This window comes from Procambarus clarkii, chromosome 38 (genome assembly GCF_040958095.1).
Source record: "Procambarus clarkii isolate CNS0578487 chromosome 38, FALCON_Pclarkii_2.0, whole genome shotgun sequence".
Taxonomy (NCBI): domain Eukaryota; kingdom Metazoa; phylum Arthropoda; class Malacostraca; order Decapoda; family Cambaridae; genus Procambarus; species Procambarus clarkii.
In genome coordinates this window covers 18,990,878-19,018,377 of record NC_091187.1, presented here as the reverse complement: position 1 = coordinate 19,018,377, position 27,500 = coordinate 18,990,878, and the positions used below count along the sequence as shown (strand labels likewise).

Here is a 27,500-nt window from a genome sequence, read left to right as displayed (position 1 = left end):
TCAGCTCATGCTCTCCTTGTTTATATTGCTGTCCTTGATGCCTGCAGTGATTTGCATTCATTGTCTCCCCTGCATTCATTATCTCCCCTGCATTCATTGTCTCCCCTGCATTCATTATCTCCCCTGCATTCATTGTCTCCCCTGCATTCATTGTCCCCTGCATTCACTGTCTCGTTAGCAGCATCTGTTTATGGGAAGTACTATGTGACCCGTCCATCGGATACTAACGACCTGTGACAGTCAGTTTACAAATCTCGTCTACTCAGGATTCATCCTCTTCCTCCTCCTCACCCACACTCACCCACACTCACCAGCGCTCATTCGGACGTGCCCTACTCCGCATACGAACAAAATCCAACCTCAACCCTTGCATATAATCGCGTCCCAGCTGTCAGTAGAGTCCGCTAGGGCCCCGCCTGGTGAAGTGGGTACTAACTCTACTCTGAGAAGTTAGTACTTGACACTATCGACTTGAAACTGTCCTTTTTTTCATCATGAACCTAAACTACCTACCAATCTGACGGGAGAAAAATAGGAAAATGAGATTCGTTCATGGACCCCCAAAATGTTGGCAAGTGGCGTGCAAGGTGAATGACCTCGCCTAGGCAACTCCGCCTGGTTCGATCCCCCCCCCCCAAACACCCCAACACCCCCCTGCCCATCTCTACTTGATTCCCCCCCTCACACACACTGTTAATTGCTGGCAACCACAATGGGGTTGTCGTCTTGGGTGTTAATGTACAGGAATCCTTTACAACTACGTCGATGTTCACTCGATGTTTACTCTTAGTAAGGTTGACAGACTACTGTTTTTATAGTCCCCGGCTCCACCAATGTGGGCGAGACATTCCTTCCTCACACGTCATAATACGAGTGTGTTGACCAGACCACACACTAGAAGGTGAAGGGACGACGACGTTTCGGTCTAGTCATCCTCATGTGGTCTGGTCAACATACTTTAGCCACGTTATTGCGACTCATCGCCTGCATATGAATACGAGTGTGTGAGAGGCACGGCTCGTCGATGGTGGTACCGGCAGGTCCCATGATCCTTATTGGGGCCAAGGCGTCAAGGCCGGACACGCAGCCCAAAGGCCACCTGTCTACTTCTCCGCCACAGCACAAGTTTTCACGGTCGACGAAGGTTAGTTTACGTGTCATCACTTACACAGCAGGAACTGTCAGTGCGGTAGGGGGGTGTAGCCAGTGTGGTGAAGGCACTCGCATTGGCGCTGCTCATCTGGGTACGAGTAACAGGGACCTGACCACTGCAGCTATGAAGGCCGAATATTGATGGGATTGGAATAATACCGATACCTCTGTTGCAGATCAAGATGATTATTGCAGTTTAATTATTGTGCCAACTCGCACACAGTTCGCCTAGAGAAGGAGGACATTGAAGACAGCCATCGATAGGTAGCAAGAAAACACGAAATAGACAGTTTATTGTTAGAAAAGTTTCCTCTCGTGGTGAAACGTAGTATATAAATAAAGACTTCAAACGATACGAGGTCTTTGACGGAGCATTATCTATGTGTGTGTAGGATCCTGGGTTCTGGGGGGGGGGGGTGTCCACGAGGGAGGGTTGAGGCTGTGGTGGACCTAGTAGGGAAGGGAACTATTAAGGAAAGAGCGCGAAGCCACTATGACTCTATAGCACTGGGAAGGGGGTCAGGATAAGGATTTGGGATGGGACGGAGGGAAAGGAATGGTGCCCAACCACTTGGACGGTCGGGGATTGAACGCTGACCTGTATGAAGCGAGACCGTCGCTCTACCGTACAGCCCAAGTGGTTGGGTGGTGGATTGACAAATCGTGGTCTCTGGGGTAGTGGTAAGTCGTGAGGACTGGGCAAAGGGTGTGGTTCCAGGGTGGTGGGTGATGGGGGACATTCATGAGGTTTGGCGTGTCTGTTGGGTGTGATATGTCCCTGTGGTTGGTGGGTGAGGTTGGGTAGCCATACATTGCTATAGGTTTGTGGTTGGTGGGTCACTTTTCAAGTCATAAGCTCAACAGACAGGCTTCTGATTACTGATAAATGATGCGAGTGGATTAGAGCGTGGGGGTGGCTTATAATGGCTTAAGTAATATATGGAGGCTGACATTGGGTGGTGCGGGAAGCCATGAGAGAGCAGTATCGGAGGCCGTGAAAGCTGGTTAATATTCAAGGGGCCACAAGCGACAAAATATACAGTGAACTGTTAGACATTTCCGAAAGATTGGAGCCGACCGCAGCCTCGGCTTGACCAGCAAAGGATTAACTGAAAGATACTTACTGGACAAAATAGATACGGTTATGACGGGAAAAAATTTGCATCCTCGTTTATCATCAAAGCCAACTTTGTATGAGAAAGGGAAGGGAACTATCAGGGGAAATGCACCGAGGCAATACGACTATATTACAATTGAAAGGGCTCACGATATGGATTTGAGATGGGACGGATGGAGAAGGAATATTTCCCCTCCTCTTGGACAGTCGGGGATTGAACGCCAACCTGCAGAAAGCCTCCATCACCTGCCTATATCAACTTACCCAAGTCACTGACCCCCAAATCCCGTCAACTTCAAGTCAAAATAACAACTTGAAACAAAGGGCAATCAGCCAGCGCCACACCACCAGCACCTTCAGCTGCTTCCATGCACGAGACATGACGGGGAAGTCATCCTTCCACCGCTTCCTGCACACGACCTGGCCATGATAGCAAGGAAGAAGAGGCAGGGAAGTTTAAGTCCCGGCACGGCAGTGTCCCGCCCGTCCTCCAGGAGCGGTGATCTTGAACGATGTTGACAGTGAAGGCTTCTCCACCGTCAAGGTCACTACCAGACCTCCGTGTGTTTGTGTACATGCTTTAATGCTTGAATTCTATATCATACACTCAATTCTATATATCTCGGAGTGTAGGTGCATGTGTCTTTATCATTTGTATTTACTATTTGTGTCTGCTGAATCGAGCTATTAGCTCTTGGACCCCGCCTTTCTATCCAATTTACTTCTATTAAATCCACTGCATATGTGTCTCTAACACACACAACATTCCCAGGAAGCAGCCCGTAGCAGCTGTCTAACTCTGAGGTACCTGTGCATCAGTGCATCAGGGTGAAAGGGTGCATCAGGGTGAAAGAAACTCTGCCCGTTTGTTTCCGCCTCCGCCGGGATTCGAACCCGGGCCATTAGGACTACGACCCCCCCCCCCCACCCAAGTGCTGGACACTCAGTCGCGACGCCTGAATTGTGTGTGTGTGTGTGTGTGTGTGTGTGTGTGTGTGTGTGACTCCAAGTCATACATACATGTGTGTGTGTGTTTCAGCTTGCATCACGGAGAATTGTTTTGTTGTTTCTTTCCTTGAATTTATAAACGAAGTACTTTGTTTAAATTCAACAAGAACACTGGTGTCCAGCCTGGAGTCTGAGCAATGCATCTTGAGTGCAGGAGACTTCTCAGAAGTTGTGAAATGAGTTCAAAAACCTCATTAAACAAATCATAGGTGTTTGTAGCATATAAATGCGTATTTGTGGGGTGGGAGGGGGGTTGTGTGGGGGTGGGGTGGGAGAGGGGGGGGGGGGTGGGGTGGGGGTTGGGATTGGTGGGGGGTTTCCTGACGAGGCCACTGACCCCGTCCAACACTTCCTCATTAATACTCAGCACCCGTTCATGAGACGTTCATGGCATTTCCTTTCACAACATCAAAACTAAGCAGCTGTAATCGGAAGTTTTGTCTCTCTGTACGCTTTAGTTTAATAATGAATTCATCGCCCATCATATTCTGTAACTTGTTTGTTGATTCTAGGAGCCAAGGGTCTCGACCCTGGCCTGTTGGGACAAAACTGTAGCTGTATACATGTGCTGGGATTGTATATATAATGTCACTTGCATCTCCATACCGTTTTGGCTGATCTTATGCAGATGACACAGTGAGTCCATATTGACTATGCTCTCTTACAGATGCATCTGTGCTCTGTAAGAGGCAACAAGGCAAAGGGCACGTGTCTATGGAGAAATACGAGAGAGCTAATTGGAAATCCCCAACATAAGGGGCTCTGTCCATCCCAGACATGTTTTCCAGCATCGCTGAAGCTGTTTTCCTCCTTGGGAATTACACAATAGCCCAGTTGAATGAAGCCCAATGGGGTATAATGCTTTTGGAAGTATTGTACACATTGTGTTATACTGGAGCTGCATTAATGATTTTTGAATTGCAATAGATTATTTGCAGAACTGTTTTAGTAGCATCAGCCTAAATTATCTATTAGTAAAAATTACACTTAAGTTGTAGAAAATACTGTAGGATTTTATTATCGTAATGCATAACTGTATTGCGTTAAAATTACATTTAACAAAAGTATTGTATTTTAAGGAATTATTTGACTGAAATGGGGATATTGTAAGAGCATGACTCCCATAGCTGTCTAGCAGACAAGCGTAGTAGCATAGCTAACAGCATCAGTGGTAGTTAAAACCAATTTGCCAGTATCAGTAGCTGTAAAATAGTGATACAAGCACAATGAATTACCTATATTCTAACTGAATCAGAGACAGTAAGTACAATAATATTGGCAATAGAGGTGATTATAATAACTTTTATTTACAAGAACGGACAGTAAGTTGGTGAGATTAGATAAGATTGGTAGTTTTACATTCTTACGAAGCCAATAGCGTTTCGGGCAGATTATAACTGGATTAGCGATACACATATTAACAATGTTAGTTATAAGGGTGATTATAACTGACGCAGCATCGTCAGCAATAATCGGCGGCAACAGGAAGCTACACCACCAAAACCAGTAACATGGTCAGCATGAGCGGTCAACCAGTAGTACCGGTGGGGATGGTGGTGGGATGGGTGTTAGTGGGACGGGGCAAGGTGGAAGTAGCGGAAGGGTAGGTGCCACTAGAGGTGGTGAGATGGGGGGGAAGAGGCGGGTGGGTGGGGGCAGTGGGGGAAGGTAAGACTTGAAGCAAGAGAGCAGAAGGGTTCATATACACTAACACCCACCCACCCAGAGATGTAGGTGACCTCGACGCTGCTCCAGATAGTGAGCCGAGCTCGACTCTGCTCCTCGACTTCTCGTCTCTTAACCAACACTACAACAGCTACATTCCCCTTATTACCACAATTTATTAACCACAATCACTGCCACAAAAAAATTCATCATTCATCACAACCATCGCCACCACAACCACAACCATCACCACATAAATAATAAATATATACGAATCCTGTGGTCTATCGTTCGTCCGGCATTATCCCTGCGGTCTATCGTTCGTCTGACATTATCCATATGGTCTTAACCCTGAATCGAAACGTAATTACCTTGGACTTTAGGTGATGACAAGTCGTTTTTATCTGAGCGGGGTCCTGGAATTTGCCCGAAACCTGGATCATTGTGCGTGCGTGCGTGCGTGTCCCTGCCCTTGGGTGTGGCGTGCGTGCGTGCGTGCGTGTCCCCTGCCCTTGGGTGTGGCATGCGTGCCCTCCCGCCTCTGGGCAAGCCGTTGGGGCAAGATTGTAACTGTCAACCACACTCTTTGTTCTATATATGGCTTGCTGTTCCTCACTCTCTCTTTCACACACTTCCTCTTCTCTCTCTCTCTCTCTCTCTCTCTCTCTCTCTCTCTCTCTCTCTCTCTCTCTCTCTCTCTCTCTCTCTCTCTCTCTCTCTCTCTAGCTGCTTCTATCTTTTTCTCGCAGTTCCTTTCTGTATTCCCAAGGCGAAAACAATGGTGTTATGACTTAACTGAAATTTGTGAGTTAATGTTTAATGCTCGCGTGAGGAGAATACGAACCAATAGCACTGATAAGGAGAGTAAATCAGATTTCTTAAAGACAATAAATGTTGAATTATATTATTATTTTGAGATTTATATTAAGAGGATGCCTCCGAGAGTTCTGAAACTCGATTTTGTTAGACGGTCTCTCTCTCTCTCTCTGGGTCTGTGAGCATGCGGGTCTGTGAGTCTGTGAATCAGTGGGACTGGGGGCTTGTCATCGCTCTAGGGCGTGAACGGCTTTTCCGATTTTTTTATGAAATTCATGTTAGTAATTTTCCATAACATGTTCAGGTGCTGAAACCTGGCACACAGAAATCGATTAGGATGTTTCAGAGCCTTTCTGTTTTTTTTCTACCACAGACGTGGCCACACATTTACAAATGCTGGCCAGCAAATATGTCGCAATTGACTTGAGAATGGTTCAGGACGGACCGGAACGTCGTCGTCCCTTCATTTTCTAGTGTATGGATTGGTCAACAGCATATATACATTTTCTTCTGTCCTCTATGGATAGGATTAGAGATCTGTTAAACATATAGAAGGAAAAACCCTTTCTATATTACATATGAAACACGGAATAAGTTAAAGAGATCAAAGACTTGATAAAAAATTAAAAATTCTGTGGAGATCTATCGGTTCATATACTGTGAAAACTGTATTAGATTCATTGTAAATACTGAAGCAGCTTTTGCAGCTGCTTACAAAGATTAATGTGGTGTAGTGAAGGCAACGTCTCAGCCTTCAGTATTACATCTGAATTGAAGGTTAGTTTATACTGACCTTGGAATTAGGTTAGTTTCATAAACTTTACCGAAAATTTCTGGCTCCTCAATACGCCAGCTGATTGGAAGATCAGAACGGAGCTTTAGTGGAAAATGATCAGATCTTTCTTAAACGACAGTTGAGGAGTCAATGAAGGCTTGAATCTTGAATTAGATTTCATTTCCACACACACACACACACACACACACACACACACACACAAGATAAAGACAGGCTGTTTAACACAAGGGGCACACGCACTAGGGGACACAGGTGGAAACTGAGTGCCCAAATGAGCCACAGAGATATTAGAAAGAACTTTTTTAGTGTCAGAGTGGTTGACAAATGGAATGCATTAGGAAGTGATGTGGTGGAGGCTGACTCCATACACAGTTTCAAGTGTAGATATGATAGAGCCCAATAGGCTCAGGAACCTGTACACCTGTTGATTGACAGTTGAGAGGCGGGACCAAAGAGCCAGAGCTCAACCCCCGCAAGCACAACTAGGTGAGTACAACTAGGTGAGTACACACACACACACACACACACACACACACACACACACAATTAGGCAGTGATGTGGTGGAGGCTGACTCCATACACAGTTTCAAGTGTAGATATGATAGAGCCCAATAGGCTCAGGAACCTGTACACCAGTTGATTGAAAGTTAAGAGGCGGGACCAAAGAGCCAGAGCTCAACCCCCACAAGCACAACTAGGTGAGTACAACTAGGTGAGTACACACACACACACAATTAGGCAGTGATGTGGTGGAGGCTGACTCCATACACAGTTTCAAGTGTAGATATGATAGAGCCCAATAGGTTCAGGAATCTGTACACCAGTTGATTGACGGTTGAGAGGCGGGACCAAAGAGCCAGAGCTCAACCCCCGCAAGCACAACTAGGTGAGTACAACTAGGTGAGTACACACACACACACACACACACACACACACAATTAGGCAGTGATGTGGTAGAGGCTGACTCCATACACAGTTTCAAGTGTAGATATGATAGAGCCCAATAGGCTCAGGAACCTGTACACCTGTTGATTGACAGTTGAGAGGCGGGACCAAAGAGCCAGAGCTCAACCCCCACAAGCACAACTAGGTGAGTACAACTAGGTGAGTACACACACACACACACACACACACACACACAATTAGGCAGTGATGTGGTGGAGGCTGACTCCATACACAGTTTCAAGTGTAGATATGATAGAGCCCAATAGGTTCCGGAATCTGTACACCAGTTGATTGACAGTTGAGAGGCGGGACCAAAGAGCCAAAGCTCAACCCCCGCAAGCACAATTAGGTGAGTACAATTAGGTGAGTACACACACACACACACACACACACACACACACACACACACACACACTCAAATCCATCACTTTTACAAAAATTCACAAATGACAAAAGTTCCCCCCAGAAGTTTCTCCATTGAAGGAAGAAAACGGTGCCCGGAGTATCCATCAATTTATATCATCAAGTTCAAGACATACAAAAACGCATCTGTTCCACCGTGACCCGCAACAAGACTGACCTTCTCACCGTGCGTCAGCGATTCAGGTATCGTAGAATCCAGTTATTGCAGTACGATAACCGGCATGTTGGGGATCGTAATTATTGCCAGACGTACGAGGAAGCTGCTCCCCCCCCCCCCAAAGAGGCGAATGACCTCTTGGTTTCTTTAATTCCTATTTAACTAACATAATTTTCTCGTGTCTTGAAGTCCAGTTTGGCGAGTCATTAATTTCATTTCACGCAAAGAAAAAAATTGAGAAACATTTTTAAGAACGTTTCTTAAGAATGTTCTTAAGAATTGTCTTAAGAATGTTAAGAATTCTTAAGAATGTTCTTCTTAAGATGTGTTCAAGTTGAGAAAGATTACCGTAGTGTATAATGAGATATCTTCATACTTGTAATTCATACTATTATCATGGCAGATGAAGTGAATGAGGTGCTTATTTAAGTAGGTACTTACATATATAAGTACATATATGTAGGTACTTATGTAGGTAAGTACCAGGGGGAAGTAGGAGGAAAGGGGAAGAGGGAGGGGGGGGGGGAGGGGGGAAAGGGAAAAAGAGAGGTGGATTGGGAGGGATAGACTAATTATCCCATACACAGCTAAGTGCCTCTCTTTAAGTGTGTATGAATGTATGTATGAGTCAATGTGTGTGTGTGTGTGTGTGTGTGTGTGTGTGTGTGTGTGTGTGTGTGTGTGTATGTATTATAATAATATACTTTAATTGCATACAATTATACTGAAAAAAACATAATAAAATATTAATTTGACACAATAAATATTGGAATATCTTCGACCTCATGAATGCAATGAATGACAACGTGACTGAACGAGTCCCTGACCGCATCGTAGAATCGTCTCCCACTTGCAACCTATTTCTTGCTCTGGTTTTGACTGCAAGAAACATTGCAAGATCAGTTTTTTCCCAAAGTACGTTTTCAAGCCGAAGAAAACAAAACTTGTTGACTGTCAGATATCTTGACCGCGCTGGGTGTCAACTCGTGGAGCCCTCGTCTCTCATCTAATGCCTCTCCCTCCATTACCGACAGCTGTCAAGACGCATCAGGGTGCGTGTATGTTCTCCCGCGTGTGGCATGGGGGCGTGTCTTCTTGGTTGGGGTAGACACTGAGGAAGGTGGTGTTGGGAGGCGGGGTCGACATGTGTAGTGGAGTCCGTTTGGCACGCAGCTCTGGGCCTCCCACAGGGTAAGGTTCCTGCTGCCTTCTGCTGCTGCCTCATGCTCCTACTGTCCGTCCCTGCTGCCTCTTGCTGCTGTCTCTTTCTCCTGCCTGGATCTACGTCATATTTGGTTATATTTGTGCAACGTATTAGAGGTATATTTTATTCTTGGTGTCTTTCATCCTTGTTTTGTCATTGAGGCTGTCACTGTCATGTCACTTCTTATGACAGACTGACATTGTCATGTCAGAGCTACAACATGGGCTGACATTGTCATGTGACAACAACATGGGCTGCCACTGTCATGTCAGAACAACTTGGAATGGCACTGACATGTCACAGCTACAACAAGAGCTGTCGCTCTCATGTCATAGCGCCGGCATGTTTGGTCAGTGTCACGTCTAAAAGTATTGTTGACTGAAAGGTTATAGTTAAATAACAGAGAGACAAATTGTCACATCAATCGCCATGTGTTCCCACCCTTCTGTTGCATATTCAGAGGGATAGAAATCGAGTAAAAGCGAGAGAGAAATTGAGTTTAGTTCCGAGTCGGTAATTGACCTGATGAACAGGTTTGCCGTTGCAACGCAATAGCCAGCAGCGACCTCGTCTGCCCTGAACACCGACACACACACGTACCGTACGTAATCAACCATATATTATGACTCCACCACAAAGCTAAAACACTTTACAACACCCACTCTTACAGCTTAAGTACATGGCAACCAACCAGCTCTCTCCCAAAAAATAAATTATGAAACATTGACAGACTTAATAACTGGTCTGCGACATGGTAAACATGCCCCAATATCTGAACTACATCGTAGAGGTGCGTAGGGGTAGTAGGTATGTTTCGATAATGTTGTACAATAGAATTACCTACCGTCATTGGTGTGAAGTTGAGCTCCTGTGGTGTTCTGGTTGTAGGGACTCGTCTCCAGCACCACTATATCTGACACGAGAGCGAGAATCACCAGTGTTAAGGCTTTCGTTACCATCTTGACACTAAGTCCTGTGATCCCGGGCCTAGCGAGTAGTACCGTGGCTCCGCCCAGTACACGACTCGCGGCCAATCAACATGCAGAACGAGTTCTCTCGCCCACCAATCAGATTGTAACATGGGTAAAGAAGGGCACCAGTTGCATTTTGAAACGGGTAATAAATGCGACATTGTTGAAAACAGAGGGATTCACTTGTCATCATAATAGTTACAATCCTTTTATTGAATTTTTAATATGCACTAAAAATGTAAGAATATGCTTATGCTGGCCGAAACGCTTTGCGTAATAGTGGCTTTAGGCATTGTATGTACTAGCTCTACCTATAAATTCATCAATATTTGTATCACACCCTGTATGTATGTACTTTACCTGAATAAACATTTGAATTTTGAATTTGAATTTGAATATATGTAAATGTTGTACAAAGAAGTGGAAATTAACGTAAATGCTGAGTGACCTACTCATTGTAAGGAAATAATGACACAGGCTTGCTAGGGGAGGGGGGGGGGTCCTAGGCCCCCCCCCCTACCCTCGGAGCGCAAACCAGCCCTCAAGTTGCTTACGTCAGAGTACCTCCTCGAACCTGTCCTCAAGTGCTGTGGCCCTCACAACCCACCCTCAAGGAACACTTTTCTGGTGCTCCTTGAGATGGAACACCAGAAAACACTGGAGCACCCACGAGTCCCTCCTCATGTGTTGTATTCATCAGCCCAACTTTATGATCAGGATTGTGTTTCTTGTGATGTTGCCGGAGACGGAACTTTGCACCTGTGGTTCCAACTGCCCCAAATAAGATTAAAGAATCAGGTACGTCAGTTGCAATCCTGTCTGGCGACTTGTTCTTCGGGTATTGTAACCAAATAAAGATAATTTATTGTAGAGTTGTGCAGCTCTTCCACAAACAAGAGCTACTCACACTCTTATAGGTGTGTGTGTGCTTTATGCATAATTATTTAATAACAAAGTCTTTTTTATAATGCAAAATGTATATTAATATTTGCAGTCATGAATTCACACTAATGGTTTGAGCATTGTTATTGCATGAATGTAGATACTGTAACATGAATGACATCGCAAGTGGTCGAAGAAGTGGTCCCAACAACAGTTTGTGTACAATACAAGGCACTTTACACCTAGGGTGAGTCAGTGACAGTTTGTAATCTTGCTCAGTAACACCAAACTGGGCGGCAGGTTTACAGTATCGTGCATACATCGCATACAATAAGCTTGTATAATGATAAGACTAGCTTAACTTAGAGTGTGGGTATCAGAGGCGGGTGGCTCCGAGTTAAGGTCACACTTGGGTACATAAAAATATGCAGAGGAACACAGGGACACTCAAAGATACATACAAGAACACATACACATGTAGTAGACATCCTGCAGTCTCGGAAGACTATGTAGATTGTCCATATAAACACATATGTATACATGTAATTCACAATCGATTTGAGAATGGTCCAGGACGGACCTGGTTGATTGGTTGATGGGATTCTGGGAGTTCTTCTACATCCCAAGCCCGGCCCGAGGCCAGGCTTGACTTCGAAACATCGTTGGACCGAAACGTCGTCGTCCCTTCACTTTCTAGTGTGTGGTTTGGTCAACATGTAATATTAGAAAATACAAAAAAAGAGACTCGCTAATAATGGAATGCTAATTGTGAAATTCATGGTTGACGTTTAGAATTCAGAATTTCCTAGAATTTACAAGCTAACCCATTTTTTTCTGTCATTTGTAGTGCTCCATTGTAGGCAGACTCGCAGCTTTTGTTCAATAAACGCCCAATTTGACAAGCATCCTATCAGACTCATCAAGTATTCATCATCTATTGTTGTTGTTTTAATTGATTTCAATCCCACAAACTCTCCCGTTTTCTGCATATTTTTATCAAAACCCTCCCATAAAAATTACAAGTTGTGTTGTTTCAGTTGCATTCGTACTTTCCTCAATTGCAGCAACAAATATTTGCACCTTTGCTTTGTCTTCACAAGCCTCTTACTCTGAGGGACCTACAAGCGCCTCCCTGTTCAATGTAGTCAACATATTAACTTGCTAATGCACATAGAGGACTTGTATGTTCATTAGCAACTTTGCTAATTGGTTATTGAAGATGCGGTTGACGTTGAAGTAGAATGGTGATGGGGCTCATGTGTGACACCCCTTGGCATTTACTCAATTATTTAAAGATGCTATCCCTCCCCCACCTTGCCCATTCCCCTCGGTATCTTGTATGTTGTGATCTTATCTCCTGTTTCTTCTGTCCTTCAAGATTGTGATGACCAGTTCCTTCAACATATATATATATATATATATATATATATATATATATATATATATATATATATATATATATATATATATATATATATATATATATATATATATATATATATATATATATAAATGGGTTTGCAAATGAGTCTGCAAATTCCAGACCGAAGCTCCATATTCCAGTGCTGGTCTAACAAGAGATTTTTTTAGAGTTTTTTTAGAGTGCTAGAGTTTTTAGAGTGAATGTAGAGTGTTTAGAGTTTTTTTAGAGTGGACCCAAAATCAAGGGTCCTGATTTTGGTTTTTAAACGATGCTCTAATGAGCTCCAACAACCATTTGTTTGCCCAATACTGGAGTTTGTCAAGATCCTCATGCCAACATTCTGCAGTTCTCCTCTGTTTTTACATTCCTCGTTATCTTTGCATCATCGGCTGAAATCCAGAAATCTGAAATAATTCTTTAGCTGAAAACCTTACCTCGGACTGTGCAACCTGTCCTCGGACTGTGCAACCTGTCCTCGGACTGTGCAACCTGTCCTCGGACTGTGCAACCTGTCCTCGGACTGTACAACCTGTCCTCGGACTGTACAACCTGTCCTCGGACTGTGCAACCTGTCCTCGGACTGTGCAACCTGTCCTCGGACTGGACAACCTGTCCTCGGACTGTACAACCTGTCCTCGGACTGTGCAACCTGTCCTTGGACTGTGCAACCTGTCCTCGGACTGTGCAACCTGTCCTTGGACTGTGTAACCTGTCCTCGGACTGTGCAACCTGTCCTCGGACTGTGCAACCTGTCCTTGGACTGTGTAACCTGTCCTCGGACTGTGCAACCTGTCCTTGGACTGTGTAACCTGTCCTCGGACTGTGCAACCTGTCCTCGGACTGTGCAACCTGTCCTTGGACTGTGTAACCTGTCCTCGGACTGTGCAACCTGTCCTTGGACTGTGTAACCTGTCCTTGGACTGTACAACCTGTCCTCGGACTGTGCAACCTGTCCTCGGACTGTGCAACCTGTCCTTGGACTGTGTAACCTGTCCTTGGACTGTACAACCTGTCCTCGGACTGTATAACCTGTCCTCGGACTGTATAACCTGTCCTCGGACTGTACAACCTGTCCTCGGACTGTACAACCTGTCCTCGGACTGTACAACCTGTCCTCGGACTGTACAACCTGTCCTCGGACTGTACAACCTGTCCTCGGACTGTACAACCTGTCCTCTTACATAGAACGTCGCATTTCAATCGTATGCGTTACTTAAGGCCAATAATTGTACTAGAAAATGGAAGCGACTGGCGAAATTGACGTACTGTCCTGTTTTCTGTTTTGGGTTCTCTGGTAAATTAGGGGAGGACACTTTAATTTGATGGAGGACGGGCTGGTCTGTGACTCTTTGTCTTCTGTTCTTCGGGTTCTCCTTCTCAGTTTAGTGTATTTTAATTCTGTTTTAATTCTTCAATTAAATATACACTAACTCGAAATTTGTGAATATTGTGGGATTTAAATAGACTTTAGTTCGCTAATAGTTTCCGACACATTTCCCATATTTTATAGCTTTAGCTAGAAAAAAATCAAAAGGAAGGGGGTGGTAGGAGAAAAGCACACAGAAACTGTATTGGAGGGGACCTAAACATTCCCTCCAATGCGTTATGAGTGGTTTCCTCCGAGGCTATGGGTCCCCCTTTTTCCAGCCAGAGGTGGTACTCCCTTCCCTATTTATAAAAAAAAATAATAAAAAAAATAGCTAGATTGTAAGACAATAAAATTGGTTACACAGGATATGGAAGTGTCAACAACATTTGTTTACCATTAAATTTACTGGTTTTCTATCATTATGACATGAGTTTCAGAAAACGGCCTTAATGTCACTAACTGAAGTATTTTGAACTCTAAGAAGTATTCTTCAGACTAACTGAACTCACTCAATAAAATATTACTAGTAGTTTACTAGAATTTAAAAGAATTACTTTACTAGAATCCTTACAATGATTCATCTTGTGGTTTCCTATAATTGGGGACAGGAAGCCTGTTAGATATACCGAAATCTCCCTAGGTCAATTACTGATGACCATACCTAAGGTGAAATCCAAAAGAGTTTGGGAGTTGCTTAACTCTCGGGTACATATTTAAAGCTGAACAGAGGCATCAGGTGAATGGAAAGATACCCACTTCTGTATCCCAACCGTAGTCCGAACTCGGGACCCTCAGTTGTGAGCCGAGGACGCAGACCACTGCGCTACACTAATTACACTATAACTGATCATGAATGACAGGGCAACATTGTATTGAATTAAATCTACTGTAACTGTAGGGTCTCAGTACAGCTGGCTTCGGTCCCGACTCACTATCGGGGATCCCGGGTTCGATTCCTTGGGTGGAATAGAAAGGGCTGAGCACATCTCCTTTCACCTAATAGCACTGTCCACCTAGCAGTAAATAGGTAAGCGGGAGTTAGGCAACTGTTGTGGGGGTTGCATCCTAGGGAGGGTAGGTAGTAAGATCTTAGAGGGGGACCTCGTTGCAAACATAAAGTATGAATAAACACAGGCTTCTTGTCCCCGGCATTATGAATTATTACGTACACATCTGTTATTATTTTTATTGAATTAAAAATAGCCAACAGGCTGCACAGTGAAGATTTCCACACGCAAAACGCAAAAAGACATTCATTCACATAAACATTGATGCTTATACACATGCTGGTACTAATCTGGCATTAATCTAACAATAATCAAACACTAATCTGGCACTAATCTAACACTAATCAAACACTAATCTGTCACTAATCTGGCACTAATCTGTCACTAATCTGACACTAATGGCACTTGGCTATTTATGCAGTGGAGACCTGACCGAAGCAATTTTGTTTATCTTCAAGTTCCTGTAAGAAAATGTATCCAGGACTCATAAACGGCTCAAAGATTCTCTTGAAAATTTATAACTTGAAAACCCTGTCGAAGGCCGAAGACTTGAGGCTACTGTAGTTGAGGCTACTGACGGAGCTCTCGGTGAATGGGGTGGCCAGGCTGTAGACTTGCGGTGGTGACGACGAGGCATCCATCAGGTTGTAGTCTCCGCCTGCGATGATAATTGATATACCTTGATAATAACTGATATACTTGTAATGAATTATAATAATTGATAATCAGGGTAAATGGTGGGGGATTTTTGACAAGCCGCCCGGGTTCCAGGCTTCGTTGAGGCCACTAGAGTGTTAAAAACCCTCAGGTAAATTTAGGTAAATACAAAGTTAAGGAGCCTATGAAGTTAATATGATCATTAATAAACTGAATATCGAATATTGAGCACCAGAATGGGAGGATGGTAAGGTAATCATGAGGAGAAAATGTTAAGCCAATATGACTATAGTACTTGGAAAGGACTTGAGGACAAGGAGTTGGGACATTATTAGGTGTGATGGAACAGTGCCCAACCACTTAGACCATGGGGGATCGAACACCGACCCCTGCAAGAATCCAAGTCGTCGCTCTCCAACCAATCAGAGAGGTTTGGATGTTGGGAAATATTGTTACCAATAAAAATGAAATCCAGTGGTGCCTGCCCAAGAATTATGGATACTAGAATAAATAATTTTAATATCGAATTATATCCCCTTACGATATCATTTCCAAATAGTATGCGTGCTTACAGGAACAACCGTGGACATCAAGAGGAAACTAGATAGTTTCCTTCAAGGAGTGCCGGACCAACCGGACTGTGGTGGGTATGTGGGCCTGCGGGCTGCTCCAAGCAACAGCCTGGTGGACCAAACTCTCACAAGTCAAGTCTGGCCTCGGGCCGGGCTTGGGGAGTAGAAGTCCCAGAACTCCATCAACCAGGTATATGTGGGCCTGCGGACCGCTCCAAGCAACAGCCTGGTGGACCAAATTCACAAGTCAAGTCTGGCCTCGGGCCGGGCTTGGGGAGTAGAAGAACTCCCAGAACCCCATCAACCAGGTATCAACCAGGTGCTTTACACACACTCAGTCGCCCCGTCCCGTCCCAAATCCTTATCCTGATCCTTTCCATGTGCTATATTATAGTCGTGATAGCTCGGCATCTCCTCCTAATAACTCCTTCCCCCTTAGTCCAGTTTGTTTTCAACAAGCAATGATTTACCCTCAAAAATGTGCGAATTGGATCTTACACCCAACAAAGTTAATCAAACACAATAATTTATACATTACCGAGGCAATAACGATCATTTGCACATGAGACATTGATGATCTTTTGCAAGTGAGTCAATAATGAGTTCGATACCGCGTCTTCGGGAAGGGCTACAGGAGCCTGTGAAGGTTCAAGAAGGGGAAAACTGCTGCTACAACATACCATTAATACTCCTGATAGCCTGAAGCTCATTGAGGGTCCAGCCTGATGGTGTGGCGGGCGGAGAGACGCTGTTTCTGCTGTTGTTCCTGCTGCTGCTGCTCCTGCTGCTGTTCCTGCTCCTGCTGCTGCTGTTCCTGCTGCTGCTGCGGGAGACGTAGCGTCCAAGGGCGTACATGATGGAGTTATAGACGAGGTAGACGACCATCTCGACCACCTCCAACAGCATGAGCACTGTGATGCCCAAGTAAAGAGAGAGGACGCCGCCCAGGTTGCTCATTAGGTCGCCTGGGCTCTGGTAGCGGGTAGAATGGTCAAGATAACGCTTAGTATAACACAGTATAAGTCAGGATAGCGCCAAGTATAACCCAGTATTAGTCAGGATAACGCCTTGTATAACCCAGTATAAGTTAGGGTAATGACAAGTATAACCCAGTATTAATCAGGATAATGCCTTGAATAACCCAGTATAAGTCAGGATAACGCCTAGTATAACCCAATATAAGTCAGGATAATGCCTAGTATAACCCAGTATTATTCAGGATAACGCCAAGTATAACCGAATATAAGTCAATATAGCACTTTTCAAGGCTTCGTTGCACTCGTTATCATTAATATAACATAAACGATCAGCAGAACAGTGGCTGTACTGGACTCTACTGTCTACAGTAATCTTCATTCCTCTGGTTCAGTATAAAAGAAGGTATCACCAGTGACATATTTCTTATTCCGCTAAGTCATTCGGTCTTTACTAGATTCGGTTTACTAGATTTATTCCTCCAAGGAGTTCCGGATCAGCCGGGCTGTGGTGGGTATGTGGGCCTGCGGGCCGCTCCAAGCAACAGCCTGGTGGACCAAACTCTCACAAGTCGAGCCTGGCCTCGGGCCGGACTTGGGGAGTAGAAGAACTCCCAGAACCCCATCAACCAGGTATCAACCAGGTATCAACCAGGTATCAACCAGGTATCAACCAGGTATCAACCAGGTATCAACCAGGTATCAACCAGGTATCAACCAGGTCTGGTCGGAATGAAAAAACGCAAAATCAAATAAAACAGTGGAAAGCAATGTGTTTTTGTTGTTCGTAAGACAGTGTAGCTTTGAAATGGCAGCAGTAGTTGCTTCTGTAATGTTTCCCTATTAAGGTTACTCATTGCCCAGTCGTGGGGGTCTCCGGTTCGAGTCTGCTAGGGCCCAGGTGAATGCAATGAATTACCACTGAGCTGCGACATTGGGGGGTAGCAGCCGGTGAACCACCTCGACGTCTTAACCCATTAAGAAGTACATGTTGCAGGCAATAGATGAAGATGAAAGGTGAGGGAAAAAAGCAGTGCAAGATACCCAACAAATTCTGGTATAAAATTATCGATACGTAGAGGTTTTGTACCAGAATTTGTACAGAATTTGTCGTGGAAAAAGCAGCTCAAGGAACCCAACAAATTCTGGTACAAAATTATCGATACGTAGAGGTTTTGTACCAGAATTTGTACAGAAATTGTCGTTGAAAAAGCAGCTCAAGGAACCCAACAAATTCTGGTACAAAATTATCGTTATGCAGAGGTTTTAACCATAAGAAACCCAACCGGACCACACAGGATCTTCCTCCAAGATAGGTGGATGGCTAGGCATCCTTACACGGGCATGAATAACCCGTAACTGACGTGTCAGGCCTATAGTTACCTCATACACAGGGAGCTGCTGGATGGAGTCGACGCTCAGAGTTTGGTAGAAGATGCTTAGTTGCAGTAGGTCGCAATCGACGCTGGTAGGCGGGTTGTACTGTGTCTGTATCCCCGGCTGTAAGGGACAGAAGGGGTACAGCGATGCTGCCAACGGTCAGGGTGGTGGTGGTGGTTGTGGTGGTAGTGGTGTGGTGGTAGTGGTGGCGATTGCATGGAAACCTACTCAAGATAATTGTGACTAACTTAATACTGGTGGTGATGAACAGGGGGTGGGTGGGGGGGGGGGGTGGTAGTCGTGGTGTTGGGGATAGTGAGGGTGATGGTGGTAATAGTAGTAGTCGTAGTAGTTCAATGTCAGCAACAACGATGGTGGTAGTTATGATACCAGTGGTAATGGTACTGGTGAAGATAGAGGTGGTAGTGATTAAGTTGTTCATGATAACAATTTGGCCTTAAAACAACCAGTAATAATAAAAAATTCAGCAAGTTTTTGAATATATTATTAACTTACATAACTCATAAAATTAATATGAATATATATAAACTATTTGACAAATTAAAATACCCTATTTTACCACATTAAAACACACTTGTTTTTACCCCTATTAAAACATACCAAATTTTATCCATGCTAAAATGAGCAATAACGGTTCAAGATTACCAGCTAAATATTCAGAAAAAACATTTTTAAAGAATTTAACAGGTAAATAGTTCTGAAGCGTTTCGAAATCCCTACCTATTTCTGTCATGAATGAGGGAGTCCACTTCGAAGGTACAAAAAACTCACCTTATTGGGTATAAGGGACTCACTTTATTGGGTATAAGGGACTCACCTTAGTGGGTATAAGGGACTCACCTTGGCAGTCGTAGGAGGCCAGGCAGCTGTAGATTTGGTCGTCAGGTACTGAGTTTCACTAGACATAAGAAAAGTGTTGCATCACTTTCATTTAATGTAGATTACAGGTCGTATCAAAGCACCGAACATATTATAGAGGATGTGTGATCATAGCTACTTGAATATGACACATAGTACATGTAATGATAAGGGTCAAAAAGTATATATATATATATATATTATATATATATATATATATATATATATATATATATATATATATATATATATATATATATATATATATATATATATATATATATATATATATATATATATATATATATATATATATAATATATATATGCTGGACTCTACACTCACTCACATCCATGCATTCCTTTTCCAATCAATACAACACCCAAACTTCCCACACAATCCACACAATCCACACAATCCACATACCCAAACAACCTCACTACCAATCTATACAACCCCATACAACTCCTCACCCATCCCAACTATCCACTCCACATCAATCCATTCAACCCAACTAACCAACACAATCCGCACCTATTCATACAACTCTCCACCAGTCGAAACAAACCTTTTATAAACTCAAATCTATCCACACCCCCTACCAATCCACACAACCCCCTCCCACCACCCTGCTCCACACCCATTCCACCCACCTGCAGGCTAGGTTACACCCACAGTCAGCAGACCCGGGGTCACGGGCGTAGAGCTCCAGTTGCTCGTCAATACAGGTTTCGCTGTTGTCTGAGGAAGTATGATAAGGGTATGAGGCAACATGACTGTCAAGCAGATATACATAATTAGATATACATACGCTCTGTAGGTCTTGATGCATTATACGGATCATTTTAGAATATTCAATAGAAAAATCAAATGGCATTGCTTAAGGGGGAGAAAGATAAGATGTTGGAAGGAAAAGTAAAGAGATATTTGGAGCTTCAACAACGCTTTGAATAGATGAGGACATGGAATTGGGATTGGACGGAGGGAAGGAACGGTGCCCAACTACTTGTACCATCGGGGATCGAACGCCGACCAGTAAGAAGCAAAGACGTTGCTATCCCAACCAATCCAAGTAGTTGGGTTCTCACGAGGACAATAAAAAACTCTGAAAGTAGAACTACGGAAAGGAAAAAAAGCAAAGGTTTAAAAACCAACACATTTAGATCTCCTTCGCTTCCTTCTTAAGAAGTGAGAGGAAGGGGGCGGATGGAGAGAAGACGAACGGGCGGAGACTTAACACATGTGATATAACACATAAGTAGCCACCTCCTCCAGGAAGAAACATCGCGTGAGCCAAGCCTTACAGACTCACAGGTGTTGGCCAGGTTGCAGACGTCCACCTTCCTGTACCATCTGAGGTTGTAGGTGAAGTTCTGAGGGTAGAGCGGGTGGGAGCAGTTACACGCGTCGATGAAGAACCTCTGGAGGCACATACTGAGGCACTCCTGCAAGGGGGGGACAGAGAGGCAATGGGTGAGTTATCCTGATGCAGCGTCGGGTGTGGAGGACTAATGTTGTGGAGGGTGAAGGATGTGCAGGCGTGTTTGTTGACATTGTTGTGACGCCAGGTTGTCTGATCTTGTGTGAGTGCGTGTGTGTGTGCGAGCGTGAGTGCGTGTGTGGGTATATGTTGGCCAGAGCTTTTCTGATCAGCCTTTCGTTGGGTAGTGTCAAAGACCTACCTAAAGTCAAGAGAAAGATATCATCATTGCTGTCGACCGCCTCAAATATGATAGCGGATTAGTAATGAAGAAGCAGACAGGACAACACACACACACATACACACACACACACACACACACACACACACACACACACACACACACACACACACACACACACACACACACACAACCTACCGGCATAGTGTATATCCCAGCACCGTAGAAGGAATATTTAGTACTGGCCCAGGACCTGGTGCAGTTGCTGTCGTAGGGCGCTGGTAGTCGGGTTAGGATGAGCTGTGAACACGAGGCTTTTGTTGACTTCAAACCACCTTCATGCCGCCCACCATTATTAGTGTCTCATATAATTATATAACACCATTAATATAACTATGTATAGCTATAGTAGTCTAGGCTCAAGACTAGGGTCGATTACCCTTGAGAGTGTCTTTATTGGTTCTTCCTGCTCTTAAAACTACTGATTTTGTTTGGTCTTACTATGTAATTTGTTTCAGTAAGCTTGAAATTGTTAGAGAGAAAGAGAGAGAGGGTACATGCACAACACACTGAGATATATTAGCCAGAAAGAAAACAAACATGGATGAAGATCTCAGTTTCCAGAGAGCAGCGTAGAGACAAAATCAGAGAGGCTGAGACGGGCAAAAGAACACCTTTCTGATGGCGATGCTGGAGGCCATGGCGATCGAGACGTCGGTAGCCTCGTCGTCCAGGAGTGCCACCGTGTTTGGGCGGTGGATAGCCACCCTGGCCCCGACCTTCTCCGTCAGCAGCAGCGGCAGGTACGAGGCTTGGTCCACGTTCATCACCATGGACAGGCCTGAGACAGCGACGGGAGCGTAAGGTGATGGAAGGAGGGGGATAAGACTCGTGTAAGGGAAGGCTGGAAGAGGGGAAGTACAAGAACAGATTAATGCAAATTCTGATATTACTCCCATGTCTTTGGCACTGATTGGTAATGTGTGGGGTTTACCGCATCACTCGAAACCTGTGCCACGTTGACCCTAAATGAGAACAGGTCTTAGAGTTGAGCAGACCACACACTAGAAGGTGAAGGGACGACGACGTTTCGGTCCGTCCTGGACTATTCTCAATCGACTTGAGAAAGGTCCAGGACGGACCGAAACGTCGTCGTCGTCCCTTCACCTTCTAGTGTGTGGTCTGGTCAACTTACTTTAGCCACGTTTTTGGGACTCATCGCCTGCAGGTGTTGGAGTCTTGTGTCAGCTCACGATCTCTCAATATCACAATCTCTAATGTTCATTATATATTATCTGCTCCAAGTAAGGCAAGCAGCTTACTTAAGAAACAGACACCCTGGATTTGGTTGATCGTGGCTTGGTTCTCGAGTGGGACTGTGGCTTCTACACTGTAGGTAATAATGGGACAAACCGCTTTTCTTCTTCTAAGAGGACAGGTACGTGGCTGTCTTACTTACAATCCTTCTGTACCTCCTTGCAAGAGGTTCTATCTGTTATTAAGGCGCGATTTACCTTGAACATATTCTCCTGTGAGTGATTTTCCATCTGTTGTTTTCGTGTCATATTTCTCATATGCACAGGATACATTATTTATGGCTTTATTTTAATCTTGGTATTTATTTTAAACTTTCAACCATCCCCTACCACTGCAGTTATGGGGCTAACTCGCTCTGTGTTCATGGGGCTACAGGGAGGCGAGTGGACTTACTGTAAGTTGGTCTTGTGATTCGAGTGGACTTACTGTAAGTTGGTCCTGTGAGACTGGTGTTCCGTCCTCCCTCGCTGTTGTAGGTGTAGCAGTTGCCGTAGACAGGTGAGAGGGACTCGGTGAAGTAACTGTCAGGGTGAAAGATGCAAGTGAAATTGTATTTTGTGTGACATGAGCAAAGGTGAAAATATAGATGTTTTTAGATGTTATAGATGTTAGGGAGAGAGAGACAGCGAGAGAGAGAGAGGGATTTATATACATATCTTAATAATACTCATAACTCAAAATGCAATTATTTGTTTAATATATAATTTACACAATAAAACTCTCTTGAAAACCCACTACTGACTGCCTTCATCTGCATCATTTCCTTCATTCCACTCAATCTCTGAAACACAAACCTAAGTCATTACCCCCCACAAAAATAATGAAGGGGAAAATGTCTATGGTTTTCGTAAGATATCACGATAATGATATCTTACAGATCTTTCTCATTCCTTAACTTCACTCTCACTCCTCAGTTACCTCACATTTTTACAGTCACCGCCCATGAAGGCGCAATTCAGTATGAGGTCTTGGTAGGAGTAGCCGATCGCCCTCTTCAGTTCCGACGTGAGATTCATGTAAGATGCAAGGAAGTTCATTCTCAGGTTGTATTGTTCTGAGGGGACCATAGCTTCCCCATAGAACGGGCCCCTAGGGAAACCTATTTCCATTTGGTTATCATGTCCCATATCTCTGTCCGGCCCCATATCTCCGTCCGGTCCCATCTGGCTTCTGAGTCGTATCTGTCGCTCATTACGCCGTATCTGCGAGAAACTTTGATGAAATAGGAAGAAGACAAAGTGGAAAGACTTTGATATATAGATATACGGTGCAGGGGCTTCGAAGCCCATGTTGAAGAGCCGTGCAATATGGAGGAGAAAACAAAGAGAGACATAAACATTCATGAAATTTGAGCTGATACAAATTATAAAGTTAAACTAAGACATTTTTTCATATAATCATACGTTGAAAATTTTCCGAAATTAAACGTTATAAAATGTATCAATGAAAATATTAAATATGTATATAAAAATCAACAAAAATATTATAAAAGTTAATTAAAACAAACTTAAGGTTGAAGAATAATTTTTTTTAGACATTTACGAAAATGGGATTTAAATATCATAGTTTATGTTCGTATATTAGGTTCGTACGAAATATTCACAATTACTTCTAAATGTGGCATTAAGTAAAATGTAAACAAATTTGGGCGCCAGATTTTGGGGAATTTTGTGAATCATTTGTAAAGTCTTCTCTTGATTCGGTAATTATCTGTAGGTTGGAACTAATATTTGATTTTATTTTAATCCCTGATTGAACCAGAAAAGCTTACTGAGTTAGAAACAGCTATCGTAGCTTGACCTGAAGATGTTGTAGGTTGACCTGGAGGAGCTGTTGTTGCTTGACCAAGAATAGTCGTGGCTTGACTTAGAACAGCTGATATGTTTCGTCGAGTCGAGGATGCTGTCATGGGGTCACCACCATCTACTACGTCTAGATCAGATGCAGGTGTTGAGGGCCAGGTCTCAAGAGGCTGTGGAGGAAGTGGAGTGTCTTGGGAACCAGCACCAGCAGCACTGGTTGTACTGAAGGGCCCCGAGTCCTTACTCTCACAGTCTAACTTCTTCCAAAGAAACACCAGCTCCTCTTCAAGGTCTGAAGGAGGCTGCATGAGATCCTTCGGTATGTCCTCGAAATTCTTCCGGATGTTTAAACAGTAAAGACACTGGTCCTTCGTACGAAGTTCTTGTGGGATATCATTGCTTGAATTGCTGTAGTAGATGTAGTAGAGTCTCCGCATGTGGATGCAAGAGAGGCCATCTACGCCACAACGGGAGAAGTTGTAGAGGTCCACGAGCTTAGGGCCATCGGCAGAGCCACTTGAGAGCAGGTCAAGCATGAGGGAGACCAACTTGGGACAACTTACTCTGTTCTGGTTGCAGACAGTCACCGCCGGGAACTCCACACTGCTTTTGTGACGAAGGTTCACCTGTAAAAATACAAAATATGGTTGACTATTTTGTTAAAAAGAATTGTATATATAGAGGGAGTGAACGGGATGAATTTGGGATGTGGGTGAATGGTGGGCATGAAAAGTGTTCAGTCTAACAGCTAGTAGTGTTTAATTATTTAGTTAAGGAGTGTTAGGGTTTTGTTCTAACAGCTGCTTGACTGAGGCGTCGAGAGCAGTAAAGGCCGATTGTTTTTGGGGTCAGAAACGACCCCAGAAACATTTGAGGTCGTTTGGGGTCGAAACCCTACTGTCTGGAGACCAGCTCCTGAGCTGCACTGATGTATGTAGCTGGCGAGAATAAGCTGGTGATGTATATATATACGTGTGTAAGGAACGGGAAGTTGGAGTAGAGATGAGAGAGTCTGAGAGAGAAATGGTGGAACGGTCTGGGATAAGTTCAGCCAATAGAGTGGCCTGTAGTGGAAAGGGGCAAATGATGTCACATAAGTAGGCCATGTAGGCTATTATGAAGTCAGTACGAGGGAAGACGTCAGAGGAGGTGCAAGAGCTGGTGCCTGGACACCACATACACAACATCTCTGTGTATTTCATCACCTAGGCCTTTGTTGATGTATTTGGTCACTTCGCTTGCAAGAGCATGGAATATATGAATTGTATGATTTCCAGCTAAGTGGTACCATGAATGACACATCATGGAAACACTACCACCATGATGTATCATGAATGACACCTCATGGAGGTCACTAAAGTGGACCTCATGTTCCCCCTTTATTGACCTCACGCCCCTCCCCCTCCCCCCTAGTGCCTGTGAAACTTTACCCTAAGTAAAGGTTACGACGCGGTTAATGCTAGCTGGACAAAGCCATGCATAATTTAGCTGGTAAAGGCTTCATGTGTGTTTATCTTTGAATAACTGGTGAAGGGTGTTGTGGAATATTAATTAATTCATAAGAGCGCAATTAAAAAGGATTGAGATTAATGCTACACAACAACGGCCCCTTGAATGATTTACGGATTAGCTTCAGCATTTGCTATTTAGGGCATAACTCGAGGCCATTTAAAATGAATTAGGAGTTAATGTATTGAGTTTTGTGTATAAATAAGGCTGCGATTGGAAGTCCTGACTTGAGTATAGGTTATAAATCCTTTTGGGAGATCTTAGAGATTTATTTGACCCCTTCTAAGCAACTCAAAAGTCTTCTAGACGATAGATACTCACCTGGAAGATCCGAAGACTTACTCTAATCGACGGAAAGCTCACCTGGGTAGTGTAGGGGTAGCTCCAGTAGTCGCTGATAACGTTGTTAGTGTTCTGTATAGTGACAACAGCGGCCGCGGAGAACAGCATGAGCCAGACGACCCGAGGGACGCGGTCACGGGACTTTCCGGCCTTGCTGAGGCCTGAGATGCCCGTGTTGGTCCAAAAGTTCTCACACGTGTCTCGGAGCACAGTGATGTAGGCCACAGGGCGTTGGTCCGTGTCTCCCACGGGCGTGCCTTCCACGGGCGTGGCTCCCACAGGCGTGCCTTCCACGGGCGTGGCTCCCACGGGCGAGTCTCCCACGTTAATCACGTCTATATCTACTATACGACTCACGCCCATGTTTCTCAAGCGAGACACGTCCACTTCTGCTCAAACTGCACAGAGGGAGTAACACATTATTTTAGCTCTATTTCGCGTTCAAGAAGAAACCAGTGCAAAATCTATGACAAGTATTTCATTACAGAAACTGGATATAAAGGAAGCATACAACTATTGCACAACTCTAGAAGTAAACTACAGACAGTTTCCAGGTTATTAGATAACGAAACAGAAGGAAACGTCCTCAGTTGTGACGAACAAAGTTTCCGATTCTGAATAACATGAGGACAATGAGGATGAGGACAATGAGGATGAGAACAATGAGGGTGAGGAAAATGGGGGTTTTCAAGAACTCAATATGCATGTCCACGAGTTTTTCAGGCTGGAGCGAAGGGCTGGTGGGAATTCTGGAAGGAACTGGGAAAGAGGTACGGAAGAATCAGTCTCCATGGAGTATAGTGTTCAGACACTCGCCTGGCGATTCGCGAGCCCTTTGTCCTGGGTTCGTATCCTGGCCGGGGAGGATTGACTGGGCGTCAGTCCTTAACTGTAGCCTCTGTTTAACCCAACGGTAAAATGCGTACCTGGTTGTTAAACGATTGAGCGGGTCGTATTCCGGGAAATATTAGGATTAAGGACTTGCCCGAAACGCTATACGTGCTAGTGGCTGTACGAGAATGTAAGAACTCTTGTATATATAAATAAAAAAAAGGAGAAAATTAAAAAAGAACATGAAACAAAGCTACAGGATCAGACCAGATCTGTCTTCGACAACTGGAGAAGGCAGATACATTACGTAACCTTGTAACTAGGGTCTAAATATACACCTTGAAAGTTCCTGCAGTGCCCTAACTTAGGTCAAACAAAATAAACTTCGGACTAACTTGGATAAGAGAAAGAAAAGGATTTCCTTTCCATTTTTTAAACAACTTTCCCTGTTGCTTAAAACCTCTACGAACTTGGATATTGGTCATGAACACGAAGTTTATGCACAAGGAGATGCCCCCCAATGCTTAGCGTCGAAAAACAAAACAGATCTATACACGGTGTCAGTAGTTACACAAGTCACAAGGGTGAGGATCCATTGCAGAGAGTGTCCGACGGCAGGAAGGTGGGACCCAAGTGCTGAT

The 27,500-nt window shown here is 44.1% G+C and overlaps 1 protein-coding gene across 1 annotated transcript in view; it reads right to left on the bottom strand.

Moving 5' to 3' along the window:
• LOC123771985 (lethal (2) k05911) overlaps window positions 1-10,262 on the bottom strand; it is an 81,706-nt gene extending 71,444 nt beyond the window's left edge. Inside the window, exon 1 of the mRNA XM_069337826.1 lies at window positions 10,128-10,262. Coding sequence (XP_069193927.1) covers window positions 10,128-10,242 — 115 coding nt within the window. The 5' untranslated portion in view covers window positions 10,243-10,262. The remainder of the gene's footprint in view (window positions 1-10,127) is intronic.
• Between the last annotated feature and the right edge of the window lie 17,238 nt (window positions 10,263-27,500).